This window comes from Pleurodeles waltl, chromosome 7, assembly GCF_031143425.1.
Source record: "Pleurodeles waltl isolate 20211129_DDA chromosome 7, aPleWal1.hap1.20221129, whole genome shotgun sequence".
NCBI classification, from domain to species: Eukaryota; Metazoa; Chordata; class Amphibia; order Caudata; family Salamandridae; genus Pleurodeles; species Pleurodeles waltl.
The window spans coordinates 581614364-581632833 of NC_090446.1; the positions used below are offsets into that span (position 1 = coordinate 581614364).

The following is an 18470-nucleotide window of genomic DNA, read 5'->3' on the forward strand; positions in this document are numbered from 1 at the left end:
TTCTGTAAGGCTAGGTTTGTTTATATTAAAACCACAGTTTCACCATCTGCAGGTAGGTCCATAACTTTGTCCTGAGTGTAAACTGTGAACAAAGGAATTGTAAGTGAGTAGGATATCTTATGCACGCAAAGCTGTGCACAACTTGAGCTGCCATGTCTGCATACGTTTTTTTTTCCCTTTGGGGCTAGTGAAAAGCTGCCTCCTTTATTTTTAATGCTAAGAGAAGAACTCACTGTTGCACCCATAGCTCAAAATCATACAAAACTGCCTGAATTGTTCTAGTTCTGCAAATTGTAACATGCCTTTTGAGACAACATAGCAGAGAGAGTGGAAATCTGGCAAGACATTTGCTCCTTGGATCTACACACTATTATATACTCCTTTAAAGCTTGAGGAACAGGAGTTAGCCCTTTGACTTTCCCCTGTGCTGCAGTGACAATAGCATACTGCAAAGACTAGGTGCCCATAATAATTATGGACTCACTCTTGTGTGTATACTTTTGACCTCCAGACTTTCAGCAATAGAACACTCATAATGGAAGGACGGTTTTAATGTTTGGTACAGTTGTTAAACTGGAGTTTAAGGAACGAGATGGAAGAGAGCGGCTTAGAACTAGGAACAAGATATAACACCTCCATTGCCTTAGTTAATATAGCACAACCCCTTGTGTGAAGCTGGGGAGACAATGTATATTCTCATTTGCCCTTTTAGAAGTGTATAAACAGCAGAATGGCTCATCTATGTTTGCCTGTAAATGGTGTTCTAGTAAAAGCTGGCCTTCAATAGGAGTTGGAACTAGTCTGACACTAAGAGGAAATTAAAGAGGCCATTAAATGGAGGCTTAACATTATAGAGGATGTTAAAAATATGATGTGTCATGTCACGGTCATTGCCAGAAAATGGTGCTTTACAAAACAAGCCACAAGCTTTTAGGAAAAAGTGTCATGGAGCCACAGTAGTCCTATGAAAAAAAGAAAAACTATGTAAATCACTTTTCCCTGTGAGTAAGCCTAGGCTTTGCCTGTTAAATTAATAAACTACACCTAAGCCTCAACACAATTGGTCACAGAAAAGGCATTGTGAGTCAGACCCATAGATTTAGAAAGGATCAGTATGCCTGCTTGCCTTCGTTCCTTTACACCAAAAACAAATGGAGTACAGTCCTTTGCCTTGCTGGAGTGAAGGTATGGGTTTCACTCCTACCTTCTAGAGTACTGTTTGTCTGAGATTCTTCCTCAAGTCAGGTTTGATGATAGAGAACAGCATTTTTTGAAGTGACCAAAGGCTGGAAGGTCTTGGACTTTAAAGAACAGCCGTTCTGCATAATATTAAAAACCCACTTGCCTTTCGTCAGTTTTGGTCACAATAAAAGACATCCATCCATCCATCCTCCTACTGGAGTGGCTGACAAAACAGAGCAGCTCGTGTTATAGGTTGGCATGGGCTTTTCTTCTGCTGAAGAAGGATGATGATTTCCTACTCCTTTAGACTACCATCTATATTGGATAGATTGCTGTGACTGATGTGCTTGATTTGTAGCCAAAAGTGGAGTTGAGGCCTGTAGTTTTGTTAACATTGTTCAGACGACTTGTGATGAACCTTGAAAAATGTCCGATTTTTCAGGCCTACTGCTTTAAGTATTGTCTCCACCTCCATCAGGGCTATGTCATGCTCTGTAAGTCATTTAATCAATAAGTTCAGGCGAAAGAGATGATCATTACCCTTTTCCAGGTATTTGGCCCAAGGTTTGTCAATATCAACCAAGAAGGTCTCCTCACAGATTCAGCGTAACAGTATTCACGGGCAAATAAGTCGGACACATCAGCTACAAGGAATACGGACTAGAAGATCGTTCATGCAATGCATCTTGTAAGTACTGTTTTTTGCCTCAAACTAGGTCTTTTACAAGGTTCTGCACCAACAATCTTCAGGGCTGGTGACATCTCCCTTGAAATTCTAAGACCAGACACTTGCAGCCTTTATGGTTATAATCAAAATTGAAAACATTCCTGTGAATTGTATCAATGTCCCTGCCAACCTTGTCTGGATTTGTTGATGATGCTGGACCAGAGGAGTACCTCATTCACACTGCTTAGACCACCCCTGAGTCTGGGTTGGGATTCTATTTCAGAAGTATCTAGTCTAGTTCTTGTATTAATCAGAAGGCAAAGTGTAACAACTTTCATGGTGTCTCGAGTTGGTCAAATCTCAATTGTTGTCTCAAAGAGGCCTGCAAACAGGGACAGCATTGATTTAAGCAGGGTGAAATATGGCAAAGTCTTGAAAAATACTCATTACCTGGCATGTGCTACAGCCAGGAGAATACTGAGCTGCACTGCTCCTTTGGCCAGAAAGCTCCAGACAGGTCAGACTCTCAAACAAGAGATTATTGGAGATATATATCTCCTAGAAATAGGAGAAATTCTTGAAGGTTTGAAATGCTGTGGGCTACGACACAGGCTTATGGTGTACATCTTCTAGCAATATGAAGCTTCTGTAAAAACAACAACTCCTTGTTCAGAGACCTTGTCTTTTTCAAGTGTGATGCCTTTAGCTGGTCTCTGATCAGAACGTCTTGGAATCTCATAATATGGTAGATAGGCGCGATTCTCAAAGGGGACGTTGTAGGAGAGATAGGCAAGTATGTATGCCACTGAGACTAAGTGTCTTTCAGGTGTTACACATTTTCTAGGAGTAGGAGACATTCTTGGAGAATGCAAACACAGTGGTGTACTAGACTGCCTCAGGATATATTTGCTAGTAAAGAGGCCTGCCTGTTCATGACTAGCCCTTGGTTCAGGGTTTTTTTAAATCTAGGAATCTCTTGAGGTGGAGGTGTTCTCTTCCTAGACTCTTCCTATACTTCTTAGAGGGTGAACAGAAGTTTGCTGACCCCTGAGCACTAGGGCCTCTAAGCATTAGATTTCTGATTGTTAAGAGTCTTTTTCTAGCAAAGGTTTTTTCCTTGGCAAGGAGAAAATGTTATCTGTTGAGTATTTCATCCTCAATAGATAAAGGATAATAGTTGAAGAAAGCCTTTAGCATTGAAGGAATTCCAAACCTGGTAAGTAGTATTGAAGTGTAAAGTGGTTTCTGCATCATACAAGAAGATTTTGGCTGGTGATTCTTTCTGTCTTATGGAATGTAAGGAACGTAAAAGTAATGTTTCTTTAGATGTTTTTCTGAGGGTCAGAGACTCAGACAATGTGTTTAGAAGTGAGGAGATCCTCTCCCCTAGACATAAGGAGGCCGATTTCTTGAATCATTTTCAAAATATAAGGACTCTTAGCATCCTATAGCCTTCAAACTAGCTGGATACCTTTCCTCTGCCACTAAATTTTCTGTCCAATTGTTTTTTTTAAATGACACTCGTGTCACAGGACTATTGCAGGTATGCTACAAAGTATCTGTGGCTCCTTATCATGGGTCTTACTTCCACTTGGACATGAATGCCACAAAAAGTGAAGGTGTGTGGTTTGTGGAGAGCTACAAAGGTGAAGATGTGTTTTTTGTGAAAAGCAATTCTCTATAAAAGAAATCACTGACAAAGCAAGTGCACAAACACAGTTAAATGAAGGCAGAAACATTTCTGGTCAGGAAAGGTGAACAAGGCAGAGTACTGTGGTCAGTTACCCTCCTCACAAAAGATGGAAAAATTAACTGAGGTTTCAAAGGGCAATGCTGTGCATTCTGGGGCAGTACAGGCTCCCATAAAAGAGCAATGTTAACTCAACTCTTTCAAACAATTTGGCACCATTCCCTTATATTAATCCATCCCTTTTTTTAAAATAGAAGTAGAGAACTAAATTGCTAAGTAAGCTATCTTTTCTTTAACCTGTTTAGATGGTGTAAGTCCCCTTGAAGAAAACTCATTGCTGGCTGAAATTTGGCATGATACTCCTCAGTTTGCAACACTAACAGGGAGTTCAAGACTTACTGGTATGCTTTGGAATTTGTAAAGTTTTAGACATCTTTTCAAAGCTACATATCAATTGAATACATAATTACATTGAAGAATGGCAAGAAAGAAAAGAGAGAAAATTCCAAGGATAAAAGAAGGAAGAAAAGAAGTAGAGGAAGAGAGAGCTGGAATAGAGGAGAACAGAAGGAGGCAAAAGACATTATGAGATGTAGGTCAAGAGAGGGCACAGATGAGAGAAATGAAAAAGTGGAAGAGTGGACTGCTGATGAGGGCAAGGGGTGAAGGCAAAGGGAAAAGGGACAAACAATGAGGACTAAGAGAGAAAAACGTAAGTGAGGCCATTGGAAGAAGTAACTAATTTGTGAGTCATTACCATAATACCAAGGTTGTTTGTGACCCAGAAGCACCTTCTCCTCAAATATTACCTATTCTTCTGCTAAATACATATATCCTATCTTGTCCCCGGTTTCACTATCTGTCTATCTCCCTCTCTTGATTTTCCACTCCTTTCAGCAGAGGCACCCATCACTCTCTGACTGCCCTATGATTCACCTACCCTCATCCCATGCTACACCTTTGTATCAGAGGAGATTCTCATGCTTCCAGCTCAAAGTTTCTCTGCCACTCTTCCACAGCGTTCTCATTCACTCTGTCACACGTCCCCAGCACAGTCCCTGGGCAAGCCATATTGATTCCTCCACCTTTCACTCCTTTTAGTTCCTTGTCTACTCTGGCCCTTCTGGAAACAATCGATCTACAAGTTTCACCTTGGTGTTGGTGGTGATACTTCCACCTCCCATTCCTTCTGGCTTCTATGCCCGCCCAAGTCCTCAGCTGATGTCTCAAATGTTGGGATGCCTGAAACAGAGTCTTTGTCTTTTAAGACCGCCTCCTCAGCTGTGGATCTAGCCTTAAAGGACCGATGATCTTGGGCCGGAGCAGGTGGTGCTTTTCCATCTCTCTGTACATCTTTGGGAGGCATCTCATCTTTCATCAGCTCCTGCAAAGAGTTGTTAAACATTAGTACCATGCAGGTTTGCAGGTTATTCTTTTCACAACAGGCACTGACAGTACTACCCTGCTCAGAAACAGGACCTCAATCTGTGTGCATAAGACCAACTGCCTCTCTTCAGAGACAAAACCTCATTCTTGGGGGGTTATTACACAGCTTGCTTTTGGTTTGAAAAAGGACTACAGTGACCTCAGAGAGTTGTGCACACGTTTGCATCTTAAATAACACAATTTAGAGATGTAGCAGAAGCTTTGCTCATCGTCACTGATGGTATACATACATTCATGGTCTGGTTCTAGTGATTTTAGCCCAGGAAGAGACTTTTGGGCATGTTTTACAGAGCCAGTGTATCTATATTATGACCTGGGTGCTCTCCTTCTTTCACAATGTTCTGATAAATAACCTTTCTTTGGAGATAAAAGGAACCCACACCTTGTCCCCTACTCGTATATTACTAAAGGTTTACACCCAACTACTAAAGGTTTATTCTGAAATGCAAGATTGAAGTAGGGCATGAGGTGTCAGCGGATGGTTGGGCAGGAGATGCCAAGGAGGTAAAGCAAGGGCCAACAGTTACTGAATCACAGTCTTTTATTTTGAAACTTTGTTTATTAGCATTTTCAAACATATTACACCTCTTGCTTTATAATCATTTGGTGTAGTCCTAGTTTCACATACATAATTAGGGGGACTGTCTCCTGGTGTGCACTACAGTGGGGCCATGCCCGTATCAAGTGAGGGTAGTAGTTCAGAGCCATTCTTACAATATGTATACACCTGTACATCATATTATAAAGGATTACATGGCAGACATCAAATGTACAATATTGTTCCAATTTAATGAAATAAACTTCAAACAGAACTCTAAACATAGCACCTGTGTGTCTTATTATTTCAGGAGTTCACATGATATATCTTTTTTGGGGGGGGGGGGAGACTTCCAGTGTGGGGAGATAGCACTTCACTTTAGGGTAACCCCTAGCGGTAACAAGTATCCATCTTAGCTGAATGTGGCGGGTGCTCAGTCCCCGTGTGTGTTGCCTTTACACAAGGCAGTGATGTGCGGCTGGGGATAATATGTATCTGCTGCCGCCGCCAGTCACTCAGGTGTGTGCTTGTAGGGTTTCAGTTAAGTATATCTGCCATCTGGGCTCTCATCTACACAGGGGTCAAACCTGGCTCTATCTGGGGTGGGTGAACTATAGCATCTCATCAAAACACTAAAGGTGTGTGATCAAGCTGGACAGGACTGGACTATTTTTTAGGTCCAATCTAGGACGCAAATTGAGCGTGTATTGCCCAGAAGAAAAAAGGGTATCCTGGGTGGCTGTGTGTGGGGGAGGGAGTTCCTTTTATGGACTAGGTGGTCTCACACACCTTGTGGTGTCATGCTTCATCATCTGACCACTTAGTCCCACCTAGGTAAGATGAGACTACCTGGGCGGACTCGACCTCGTTGTTAAAGGAACATTTGAGGGAGTCCTCATCAGATTTTTAGTCTTACCCACGAGCACCTATATTAAATTATCTCAGATTGAAACAGGTGATTTGTGAGATAATTTTGTCTATCTATCACCCTTCTATCTGGATCCCTGTAAATTATCCAGTCAGATTTAATCTCAAATATATTATCCCTTTGCTCACAGATTAGAACGGGACTCAGCTATAATCTTTGCCAATTTCCCACGGTTTTGTCAGGAACAATGGTGGTTTGCCCACAATCCCAACCTTGTTACTACTCTAAGTACACGTTGCAAGTTTTGTGCCTCTACTTGTTCATCCATTCCGGTTTGAACCACCCACCTCCTGGTAATACTTCTCCACATATTTTTAAGGAACGAATTTCAATCATTGCAGGTGTCTGCTGTGGGACTAAACTAAAGTGGTCTTTCGCAGTCAATAACTCACCCCTTCTGATATGAACCCATTTGTTCCTAAAAATGCCATTTTATTTTTTGATATCCAACTTGTAGGAAGCTGACTGTGCACACTATATCTCATTTAGATATAGTAATTACAGAGAGTCCAGGGGTTCCCCAGAGGCTTAACAGACGCAAAAGTAGAAGATACTAATGCTCTCTTTTGTGGTAGTGTGGTCGAGCAGTTAGGCTTATCAGAGGGTAGTGCAAAGCATTTGTTGTACACACACACACAATAGAAGAAGCACACACTCAATGACAACTCCAGACCAATGGTTTTTATAGATCAAAAATATATTTTCTTAATTTATTTTTAGAACCACAAAATTCAAGTTGCAGGTAAGTACTTCAATAGTTTCATATTTCACACATGCATCAACAGTACTTTGTTTGAAATTGGCAAGTTATACGGTTTTTGAATTACTGACAATAATCTGTTTAAAAAATGGACACAGAGCAATTTTCAGAAACAGTTCCTGGAAGGAAGAAATGTTAGTTCGATTTGCAGGTAAGTACAACACTTACAGTTTCAGTCTCCGGGTTTTAGGAAGTCCACAGGTTGGGGTTCAAGTTAACCCCAAACACCCACCACCAGCAACACGGGGCCGGCCGGGTGCAGAGGTCAAAGATGAGCAATTTTAACCTGGGCTCCTATGGAGACAGGGGGGTACTAGGATTCAGGTCTGCCTGCAGGTAAGAACCCGCGACTTGGAAAGCAGACCAGGGGGGATTAGAGGAACACTGAAGGGGCCACAAGCAGGCACCACACACCCCCTCAGCAGCACAGGGGCGGCCGGGTGCAGGGTGCCAACAGGACGTCGGGCTTCCAATGCTGGTCTATGAGGGGACCCCAGGGGTCATTCAGAGGCTGCAGGCAAGGTCCAGAGGGACGTCTTGGGCACACCACTGGGTGGACAGGGAGGAGGGTAGCCTGCTGGACGTTGTCGCACTGGAGGTCGGGTTCTCCAAGGCCTGGGAGCTGCAGGTGCAGTGTGTCTTTAGGCATCGGAAATGGAGCTTCACCGACGGGGGGGGTGGTCCTCGGGATTCCTTCTGCAGGCGTTGTCGTGGAAGGGGTGGAGAGGTCAACTCAGGCTGGGCACTTGTGCTCACAATCGCCTGGGGACTCTTTAGCTGGGTGGACCACCTGGACAGGGGCCGTGGGCTTCGGGGCAGAGAGGTCAGGACTCATGCATGCGGAGTGAAACTGGAGTCCTTGGTTGTTGGTTTTTCTTGGACAGGGCCGCTGTCCTCAAGAGTTCTTGGTCCTTTTGGGTGCAGGGCAGTCCTCTGGAGCTGAGCAGAGGTCGCTGGACATGTCACTGTTCTTTTGCAGGTTCTTTGAAGGAGGAGACAGGCCGGTAGGGCTCGGGCCAAAGCAGTTGCCTTCCTTCTTCTCTGCTAGGGGTTGCAGCTAAGCAGTCCTTCTTCTTCTTATTAGGTCGCCGGAAATCTGGTAAGCTGGGTTCAGGGAGGTCCTTAAATTCTAGATTTAGGGACATTTTAAGGGTCAGAGGGCAGTAGCTAATGGCTACTGTCCCTGGGGGTGGCTACACCCTCCTTGAGCCCACTCAGTTTGGGGAGGGGGGCACAAACCTAATCCTATTGGTCCCTGTCCTCCAAATCAAGATGGAGAATTCTGCAGGGAGGGGGGTCACCTCAGCTCTGGAGACCTTAGGGGTGGTCCTGGCTGGGGTAGTCACTCCTCCCTGTTTTCCCTAATTTTCCCACCAGACTTGCCGTCAAAAGTGGGGCTTAGTCCGGGGGGGGGCGGCAACTCCAGTAGCTGGAGTGCCCTGAGGCACTGTAATCCGAGGCTTCAGCCTTTGAGGATCACTGCCAGGTGTTACAGTTCCTGTAGGGGGGAGGCGTGAAGTACCTGCACCCAAGACAGGCTTTGTTTCTGACCACCGAGAGCACAAAGGCTCTCATCCCATGTGGTCAGAAACGGATCTGAAAGTGGTAGGCTGGCACAGACCGCTCAGTCCTACACTAGCTGTTTGGCTGACATACAGGGGGACATCTCTAAGATGCCCTCTGTGTGCATTTTTCATAAATCCCACACTGGCATGAGTAGGGGTTTATTGTGCTGAGAAGTTTGATATCAAACTTCCCAGTATTCAGTGAAGCCATTATGGAACTATGGAGTTTGTAATGACAAACTCCCAGACCATATACTCAATATGGCTACACTGCACTTACAATGTCTAAGAATGGACTTAGACACTGTAGGGACATATTGCTCATGCAGCTATGCCCTCACCAGTTGTATAGTGCACCCTGCACTAGGGCTATAAGGCCTGCTAGAGAGATGACTAACCTATGCCACAGGCAGTGGTTTGTAGGCATGGCACCCTGAGAGGAGTGCCATGCCAACTTTGCCTTTTTTCTCCCCACCAGCACACAAAGGCTGCATAGGCAGTGTAAGTGTGCTCGGTGAGGTGTTCCTCAGGGTGGCATAAAACATGCTGTAGCCCTTGGGAACCTTCCCTAGCCACAGGACATTTGGTACCATGGGTACCTTTTACAAGGGATTTAACTGTGTGCCAGGGTTGTGCCAATTGTGGAAACAAAGGTACAGTTTTTGGGAAAGAACACTGGTCCTGGGGCCTAGTTAGCAGGATCCCAGCACACTTTCAATCAAAGTTGGCATCAACACTAGGCAAAAATGGAGGTGGTAACCATGCCAACAGTTGCACTTTCCTACACAACTTCATTGCATTTTTCATTTGAATATTGCATTCAGTTGACAAAGAACAATACACTTCATGTAATGCACAGGGCATGTTGGCAAGGCAGAGCAGTATGGGACACACATCCAGAGAGGAGACATTTTCATGCAATGCAAGAAGGTGTAAGGCTATGTCAATGAGCCCAACCACTTTCCCCAAATATGATTGTGTTTTGAGGGGTCATCCCAAGGCGCCATACACGTGTTTCTCCTGCTGTGACACCATGTCTCTACTACAATATTATAGGGAAAGCAAGAGTCTTCCATCGGGCAGCAATGTCTCTCTTTGCAACCACCGTAGCTGTTCCCGGGAGCACCCAATCAGACCTCGATCCCTCAGACCCTTCCAATACACAGAGTAGTAGCACCAACGGTAAAAGAAGCACCTCCCAGCCCAGCACTCCTGACAACTTCCCCACCACATCTGACCAGTAGCTTTGAATCAAGAGACAGCCATACCATGTGTTAGAAGTCTGCCGGGGTACCTAAGTAGCGATGACAAGTAGGGATGGGGAGGTCAGCACGATGAAGTTTAGCAGGAGTAAAATAAGAACCATACAAGTAGGAGGTCTTGATGAGCCGCAGTCTGGAGGATATCGTTATAATTCAAGGTGCCATGATAGCATCTCAACAGTAATTGTCCTCAAGGGGTCTTAGGATGGTCCATGGTACCAGGTGCATTAAGGACAAGTCTGAGAAATTAAGCCCTGTCCAGTGCCCCCATAAGAAGTTTGGCCTCTAAAGGGATGAAATCAGGAAGCGAGGAGTCACGCTTCTTGTGGCATAAAGAGCGTGTCATAGCTGAAGGTACTTTTATAACTGTAATTGTATTTAGAAAGCGCTTCCCACGCCTGACGAGGCACTGAAGCACTTTTTGCAAGTAGCATGTGTAGGAAAGTACCATCTTGCCTGGCATGTTACCCCCATATTTCACTGTATATATGTTGTTTTAGTTGTATATGTCACTGGGACCCTGCCAGCCAGGGCCTCAGTGCTCATAAGTGTGCCCTGTATGTGTTACCTGTGTGATGACTAACTGTCTCACTGAGGCTCTGCTAACCAGAACCTCAGTGGTTATGCTCTCTCATTTCTTTCCAAATTGTCACTAACAGGCTAGTGACCAATTTCACCAATTTACATTGGCATACTGGAACACCGTTATAATTCCCTAGTATATGGTACTGAGGTACCCAGGGTATTGGGGTCCCAGGAGATCCCTATGGGCTGCAGCATTTCTTTTGCCACCCATAGGGAGCTCTGACAATTCTTACACAGGCCTGCCACTGCAGCCTGAGTGAAATAACGTCCACGTTATTTCACAGCCATTTACCACTGCACTTAAGTAACTTATACGTCACCTATATGTCTAACCTTTACCTGGTAAAGGTTGGGTGCTAAGTTACTTAGTGTGTGGGCACCCTGGCACTAGCCAAGGTGCCCCCACATTGTTCAGGGCAAATTCCCCGGACTTTGTGAGTGCGGGGACACCATTACACGCGTGCACTATACATATGTCACGACATATGTATAGCGTCACAATGGTAACTCCGAACATGGCCATGTAACATGTCTAAGATCATGGAATTGTCACCCCAATGCCATTCTGGCATTGGGGAGACAATTCCATGATCCCCCGAGTCTCTAGCACAGACCCGGGTACTGCCAAACTACCTTTCCCGGGGTTTCACTGCAGCTGCTGCTGCTGCCAACCCCTCAGACAGGTTTCGGCCCTCCTGGGGTCCAGCCAGGCTTGGCCCAGGAAGGCAGAACAAAGGACTTCCTCAGAGAGAGGGTGTTACACCCTCTCCCTTTGGAAATAGGTGTCAGGGCTGGGGAGGAGTAGCCTCCCCCAGCCCCTGGAAATGCTTTGATGGGCACAGATGGTGCCCATCTCTGCATAAGCCAGTCTACACCGGTTCAGGGATCCCCCAGCCCTGCTCGGGTGCGAAACTGGACAAAGGAAAGGGGAGTGACCACTCCCCTGACCTGCACCTCCCCTGGGAGGTGCCCAGAGCTCCTCCAGTGTGCTCCAGACCTCTGCCATTTTGGAAACAGAGGTGCTGCTGGCACACTGGACTGCTCTGAGTGGCCAGTGCTAGCAGGTGATGTCAGAGACTCCTTCTGATAGGCTCTTACCTGTGTTGCTAGCCTATCCTCCTTCCTAAGTAGCCAAACCTCCTTTTCTGGCTATTTAGGGTCTCTGCTTTGGGGAATTCTTTAGATAACGAATGCAAGAGCTCATCAGAGTTCCTCTGCATCTCTCTCTTCACCTTCTGCCAAGGAATCGACCACTGACTTCTCTGGACGCCTGCAAAACTGCAACAAAGTAGCAAAGACGACTACTGCGACCTTGTAACGCTGATCCAGCCACCTTCTCGACTGTTTTCCTGGTGGTGCATGCTGTGGGGGTAGTCTGCCTCCTCTCTGCACTAGAAGCTCCGAAGAAATCTCCTGTGGGTCGACGGAATCTTCCCCCTGCAACCGCAGGCACCAAAAGACTGCATCACCGGTCCCTGGGTCCCCTCTCAGCACGATGAGCGTGGTCCCTGGAACTCAGCAACTCTGTCCAAGTGACTCCCACAGTCCAGTGACTCTTCAGTCCAAGTTTGGTGGAGGTAAGTCCTTGCCTCCCCACGCTAGACTGCATTGCTGGGTACCGCGTGATTTGCAGCTGCTCCGGCTCCTGTGCACTCTTCCAGGATTTCCTTTGTGCACAGCCAAGCCTGGGTCCCCGACACTCTAACCTGCAGTGCACGACCTCCTGAGTTGTCATCCGGCGTCGTGGGACCTTCTTTTGTGACTTCGGGTGAGCTCCGGTTCACTCTTCTTCGTAGTGCCTGTTCCGGCACTTCTGCGGGTGCTGCTTGCTTCTGAGTGGGCTCTTTGTCTTGCTGGACGCCCCCTCTGTCTCCTCACGCAATTGGCGACATCCTGGTCCCTCCTGGGCCACAGCAGCATCCAAAAACCCTAACCGCGACCCTTGCAGCTAGCAAGGCTTGTTTGCGGTCTTTCTGCACGGAAACACCTCTGCAAGCTTCTTCACGACGTGGGACATCCATCCTCCAAAGGGGAAGTACCTAGTCCTCTTCGTTCTTGCAGAATCCACAGCTTCTACCATCCGGTGGCAGCTTCTTTGCACCCACAGCTGGCATTTCCTGGGCACTCCCGACTTGATCGTGACTCTTGGACTTGGTCCCCTTGTTCCACAGGTACTCTCGTCTGGAAATCCATTGTTGTTGCATTGCTGGTGTTGGTCTTCCTTGCAGAATTCCCCTATCACGACTTCTGTGCTCTCTGGGGAACTTAGGTGCACTTTGCACCCACTTTTCAGGGTCTTGGGGTGGGCTATTTTTCTAACCCTCACTGTTTTCTTACAGTCCCAGCGACCCTCTACAAGCTCACATAGGTTTGGGGTCCATTTGTGGTTCACATTCCACTTCTAGAGTATATGGGTTGTGTTGCCCCTATACCTATGTGCTCCCATTGCAATCTATTGTGACTGTACATTGCTTGCACTGTTTTCTATTGCTATTACTGCATAATTTTGGTATTTTGTACATATATCTTGTGTATATTTGCTATCCTCATACTGAGGGTACTCACTGAGATACTTTGGCCTATTGTCATAAAAATAAAGTACCTTTATTTTTAGTATATCTGTGTATTGTGTTTTCTTATGATATTGTGCATATGACACCAGTGGTATAGTAGGAGCTTCACACGTCTCCTAGTTCAGCCTAAGCTGCTCTGCTAAGCTACCTTTTCTATCAGCCTAAGCTGCTAGACACCTCTTCTACACTAATAAGGGATAACTGGACCTGGTGCAGAGTGTAAGTACCCCTTGGTACCACTACAAACCAGGCCAGCCTCCTACATTTAGCATGCTACTACCAAACCCAAAAGCATTAGTGGTGGATTAATATAGGGAAATATGAGTACAGTATTAGTATAGGGAGGCATGAGTTCATTTGAGTGGAGGACATGCACGTCTGTTAATTAGACTAAATAGAATAATGGAAGGCTAGCAGAGGGAAGAATCTGGAATTGTTAATCAGGAGATCATAGTAGTAAGATGAGGGTTGGGATCAGTACAGGAGAGAGGGAAGAGGGAAGAGTCTGTAGAAAGGGATCAGGTTGATAATACTAGTAAAATAAGGTTTTGGATGAGTCAAAGGAGAGATAAGAGGGAGAATTTAGTAGGGTTGTTTGGGAGATCACAGTAGTAAACTGAAGTTTGGGGTGAGCCGGGGAGGGGGTAGAGGAGGCAAGAGTCTAGGAATAGTTATTTTGGTGATCATTGTAGTAGATTGATAGAGGTATATGGTGATGGTGAGACAAAGTGAAGCTTTCGAGAGAGAATATTTTTTCTCTTGTTCAGTAGGGCTAAGGTAATGACTATATAGATACATGAGTACATAGTAAGGGGATATATGTATAAGGAATATTGAGATTTAAAGTTGTATTGTATAAAAAACAGACTCAAGAGTTCAACTATTTGAAATTATTTTATTTATGTACTTTTACAACATTTTATCTTTCCTCAATATTTCAATAGTAAAATGCTTGTAGGTAAATAGTTAAGATATTTACCTATTGTGATAGATTAAATAAAAACTGAGACTCATAAGCATCTAATCAAACAACTTATGTACAAACTATGCAATGACATATGAACATGTTAAGCACATATTCACTTAAAAAACCACAGGTCACAGGGATGTTATAGCTATGTTCTAAATTTACTCGCACAAAACCAGAGAAATTCAGCAGTTATAGTTAGACCTATTTCAAGTAACTGTAACTCGCAGCCTAAGAACTGCAAAGGGGTGAGGGCTTAGACACCCACGAGGTCCTTGAAGGTCCTGGAGAAGCATTTATAGGCCCGGACCATATGACGCGGATTTCCGCTATATCAAAGAGGTCCCAGCTTCTAAAGTCTTCCAACGCCGACCCCTTGCACAACCAAGTGCTGTGTCACAAGGGGGTCTGCAGCATTAGGTTGGCATCCCACTTGGTGTGACAGAATGCTGCTCTCCACAATGGGGATTCGAGATCCATACATCATGGCCATGATTTGCGGGAACCCCAGAAAAGTCCACTCCAGCCGAAAGGCAGTTTCTGACCAGCCCCCACTAAGCCAGTCATTAATCACTAAAAAGTGGGAAACTAAATAATAAAAGGTAAAGATTGGTAATTCCCAGGCCTTTGTCACAGGGGGCATGTTGACAATGGGCCAGGGCCAAATGAGGCCTGGAGTTATGCCGAAGGAATGAGACTGCAAGCCTATCAAGCTCACTGAACCACTGTTGAGGCAGGAGCACTGGAGATTTTGGAGTACATAAACGAACCTTAGCAGCACCATCATTTTATAGAGGGCAATCCTACCCATCACATTCAGCGGAAGAGACTGCCACTTGCTAAGGTCCCGTTTAGTTCTCCGCAGTAGGGGTCCAAGGTTAAAGGACCCAGTGAGCTCAGGATGAAGGGCTACCCATATGTCCAGGTATTTGAAACTGAGGCAGTGTACTGGCACGACAGTCTGCCAGGCCACCCAATCTCGCTCGGGGGTCCAAAGTCACCAGGACCGACTTGGCCAGATTAACACATATGCCAGAAGCTTCCACAAAGAAGTAGAGGATTTGAAGGCAGCTGGGACCATTCAGCACCAGGTTTGACACAAAGAGGAGGACATCGTCTGCATTCAGCGCTATACAGTCCTCATGTCCTCCCTCCCACTGCGACCCCTGCATCTGGGTGTTGCAGCGAAGGAGGCGGGTCAGTGGTTCAATTGCCAGTGCAGAGAGGTGGGACAGAGGGCAACCCTGGCTGGTCCCCCCGCATGATAGGGAATGCAATGGAAAGCACATCATTGATCTGGTCCGTTTCAAAGGGGTTGGAATACAATTTGCCAACGAATCAATGGAAGCAGGAACCAAAGCCCGCACTCTGTAATGCATGGGCTAAGTAAACCCAGTGCACTGTGTCAAACGCCTTCTTTAAGTCAATGAGTAGCAAAGCCAAACAAGGTGTAGGGTAATGACAGTGGGCCACTGCAACACAGAGCTACCAGAGACAGTGCCGCATACTTCTATTCGGCATGAAGCCGCATTGGTCTGGGTGTAGGACTTAGTAGAATCACCACAATGGTGGCAGTAGGAAAGGTCCGGTATTTCAACACTTCGTTATAGAGAGACAGGAGACGGGGCATTAAGATTTCCTGGAAAGTAAAATAGTATTCAGTAGGCAATACGTCCGGTCCGGGGATCTTTCCGGAGGCTACCGCAGAAATAACAGCACCCACCTCTTCGTCCAAGAGTGGCTGGTCCATCAGTTGCATCTTCTCTCAAGACAGCAGAGGGAGAGGCACCTCATTCAAGAAGTGAGGATCAGGTTTATGCTCTGGCTCGACACGTATAGATGCCTATAGTAGGCAGCGAACGTTTGCACTGTCTCACTGGGTCCGGTGTGTCTGCCCTCTTTCGTCTATGATTTCTGGTTTGATTCTATTTGCCTGTGGGCAAGAGGAAAGCCAATGCACCAGCTTGCCATTCTTGTCTCTCCATCTGTACACACTAGCCAGAGTTGTTTCGCAGCTTCAAGCGAGTGGAGACAATCTCCTTGCGTATCAAGCTCAACTGTTGGTGTGTCTCTTCCTGGGGGTCAGAAGGAAGGAGTTTCTCCAACTGAAGAGCATGGGCTTCTAATCAGACTAGGTGTTGGGAGAGGTTACGTTTCTTCTCCCTAGTGCGCCCCTTGACATAGCCCCGAGTTATGGCATTACTGGCACCCCACAGGGTGCCGGCCAATTGGACCAAGCCCTCATTGGTTCGGAAGTAGGCTATTTAATTCACCCTCAATCGCCTGTGTGTAGGATTCGTGTAGGATTCGTTTTGGAGGTAACGGTAATAGGGAACTAGCCCTCAGGAGAAAAGAATGTTATTGGATTTTGAAACTCAGAGCGGTGGAGGAGGGTCTCAGTACCAACTTTGAAATGGAATACTATTTGGGAACATAAGAATAATCACTGATATTTATGCATCATCTTTACAATCTACTCTCCTCTCATTCTGACTTACTAAGTTCATTAAGCATATGTTATTCATGAATCTACTGCAAGTGTAGTCTTTTGATTATATTGTGTCTCATCTATATACAAGTCACTGGGTCAAATGCTATGTGAATTGATTATACTGACTGGTGCCCAACTCAGAGGGACATATACTCTGTATTTGCGGCATGCATAAATACTCATTTGGAGAGATCAGATACATATATTGTGTTAGAACAGGAATACATAGTAATGCAATGGTAGATCATCATTAACTGTCTCAGGTTTGCTTGTTTGTAATCCAAACCATGGTGTAATTTATATGTTTTAGGTATACTTGACAGTGTGTTGTCTATACATAATATGAGTGGGGCATGACACGGTCACGTGTACTCTTCCCCTTTCTCCTTTCTCCTTTCACACCAAACACTCACGTATAGACCACTGGGTTTTTCGTATTAATCTATTCAGTTGGGTTGTGCGAGGGATACTACTACTTCACCTACATATATCTTGTTAGATGCGGTAATAAACAATTATGGTTACAACCAGATATCTTAGGGGAAGGAGTTCTCCCCATAGGCCATTATCTTGACACGGATGGTGGCGGTATGCAACTTAAGGAATTCCTTACAGTTATTGCTGTATTGCATGACTTAGGCTAATAAGAATTTGGGAGGATACTTATTTACTCGTTATGTTTTTGTTGTATATACCGATTATTAACATACATCAAGCTCGGGGTATATGCAGTTCCAAAATGGCGCCCATTACGGGAGATAGTCCTTCTTTTCCTCTCGTGTCCTGTTGAAGGCTGGTCCTTCTCTCCTTTTCTAAGATGGCGCCCATACTCATGGGTTAGTCCATTTTCTATTACTTAACTACCAACGCGCGGAGGTTTTAAATTTCAATCCTCCTCCGTTAGTTCGACGTTCGAGATTAATTACCGATACAGAGGACGCCGCGGGGGGATTTCGACCGCGGTCGTTGCCTTTCTTGATGATGGCTACTTACGTATACGATAGGTGAGATACTGAATTTGGTTATTGGGGACCTGGTGACTTGATGTCTCATTATTACTTTTGGGGATATTTCTTAATCGTGTTGATTTATATTTAGCATGCCTCAATTGCAGCATATAATAATTTTTTCTTTCCGATTTCTTTCTTCACTCTGCATACTTAGGAAACGGTTCTTGAATACTTCATTTGCATCCTAATGTTGGATATTATATATATTTTACTCAGGTCAGTCTGGGACCTTTTGGTCACATTTGCTTGTACCCTTATTTGGGGACGTTTTTCTATTTAGACATGCAGGAGACTTAGTTGATTATATAGTGGATCTATGATTATTTTCCACAGACTCTGGACGGTTCTTAATGATACTGGTTATACATGTAGATATAATTTGAGTTAAGGTATGTTTCGATTTATGGGTTTTTCACTGTTTATTATGAAGGGCTCTGGTGGTGTTTCTGTTATCTTACACTGGGTAAGCTATTATTACATTGCGCACTTTGGTGTTGACTGGGTGTCTGGGGTGACTTTTCTTTGGACTTTGGAAACATGCACACTCATATTGTGATCAAACTTTGTACACATGGGTTATTCACATATATATTCCCATTTTGTGCTTTAACTTTATAGGCAATGTTATCATATTTTGTGATAATTTTAATAATTTTATTGTGGTGATGGGACTATATGTTAGTTCCCACCAGATGTATGATCACAAGAAGTCACAAATTACATGTTTTCGTTTTAGGATCTCACAAATTGTCACGATAAGATATACTTTATGGTCTGCTCTTGACGGTTCTGTACACATGTTATGA

General features: G+C 45.0%; 1 protein-coding gene across 3 annotated transcripts in view; it reads right to left on the minus strand.

Annotated features, from left to right (window-relative positions):
- The window catches only part of STK36 (serine/threonine kinase 36), a 254800-nt gene that overhangs the window by 192334 nt on the left and 43996 nt on the right, over positions 1 to 18470 (minus strand). For all 3 annotated transcript variants that reach the window (XM_069244414.1, XM_069244415.1, XM_069244417.1), the window contains exon 8: positions 4691 to 4923. In XM_069244414.1, coding sequence (XP_069100515.1) covers positions 4691 to 4923 — 233 coding nt within the window. The remainder of the gene's footprint in view (positions 1 to 4690; positions 4924 to 18470) is intronic.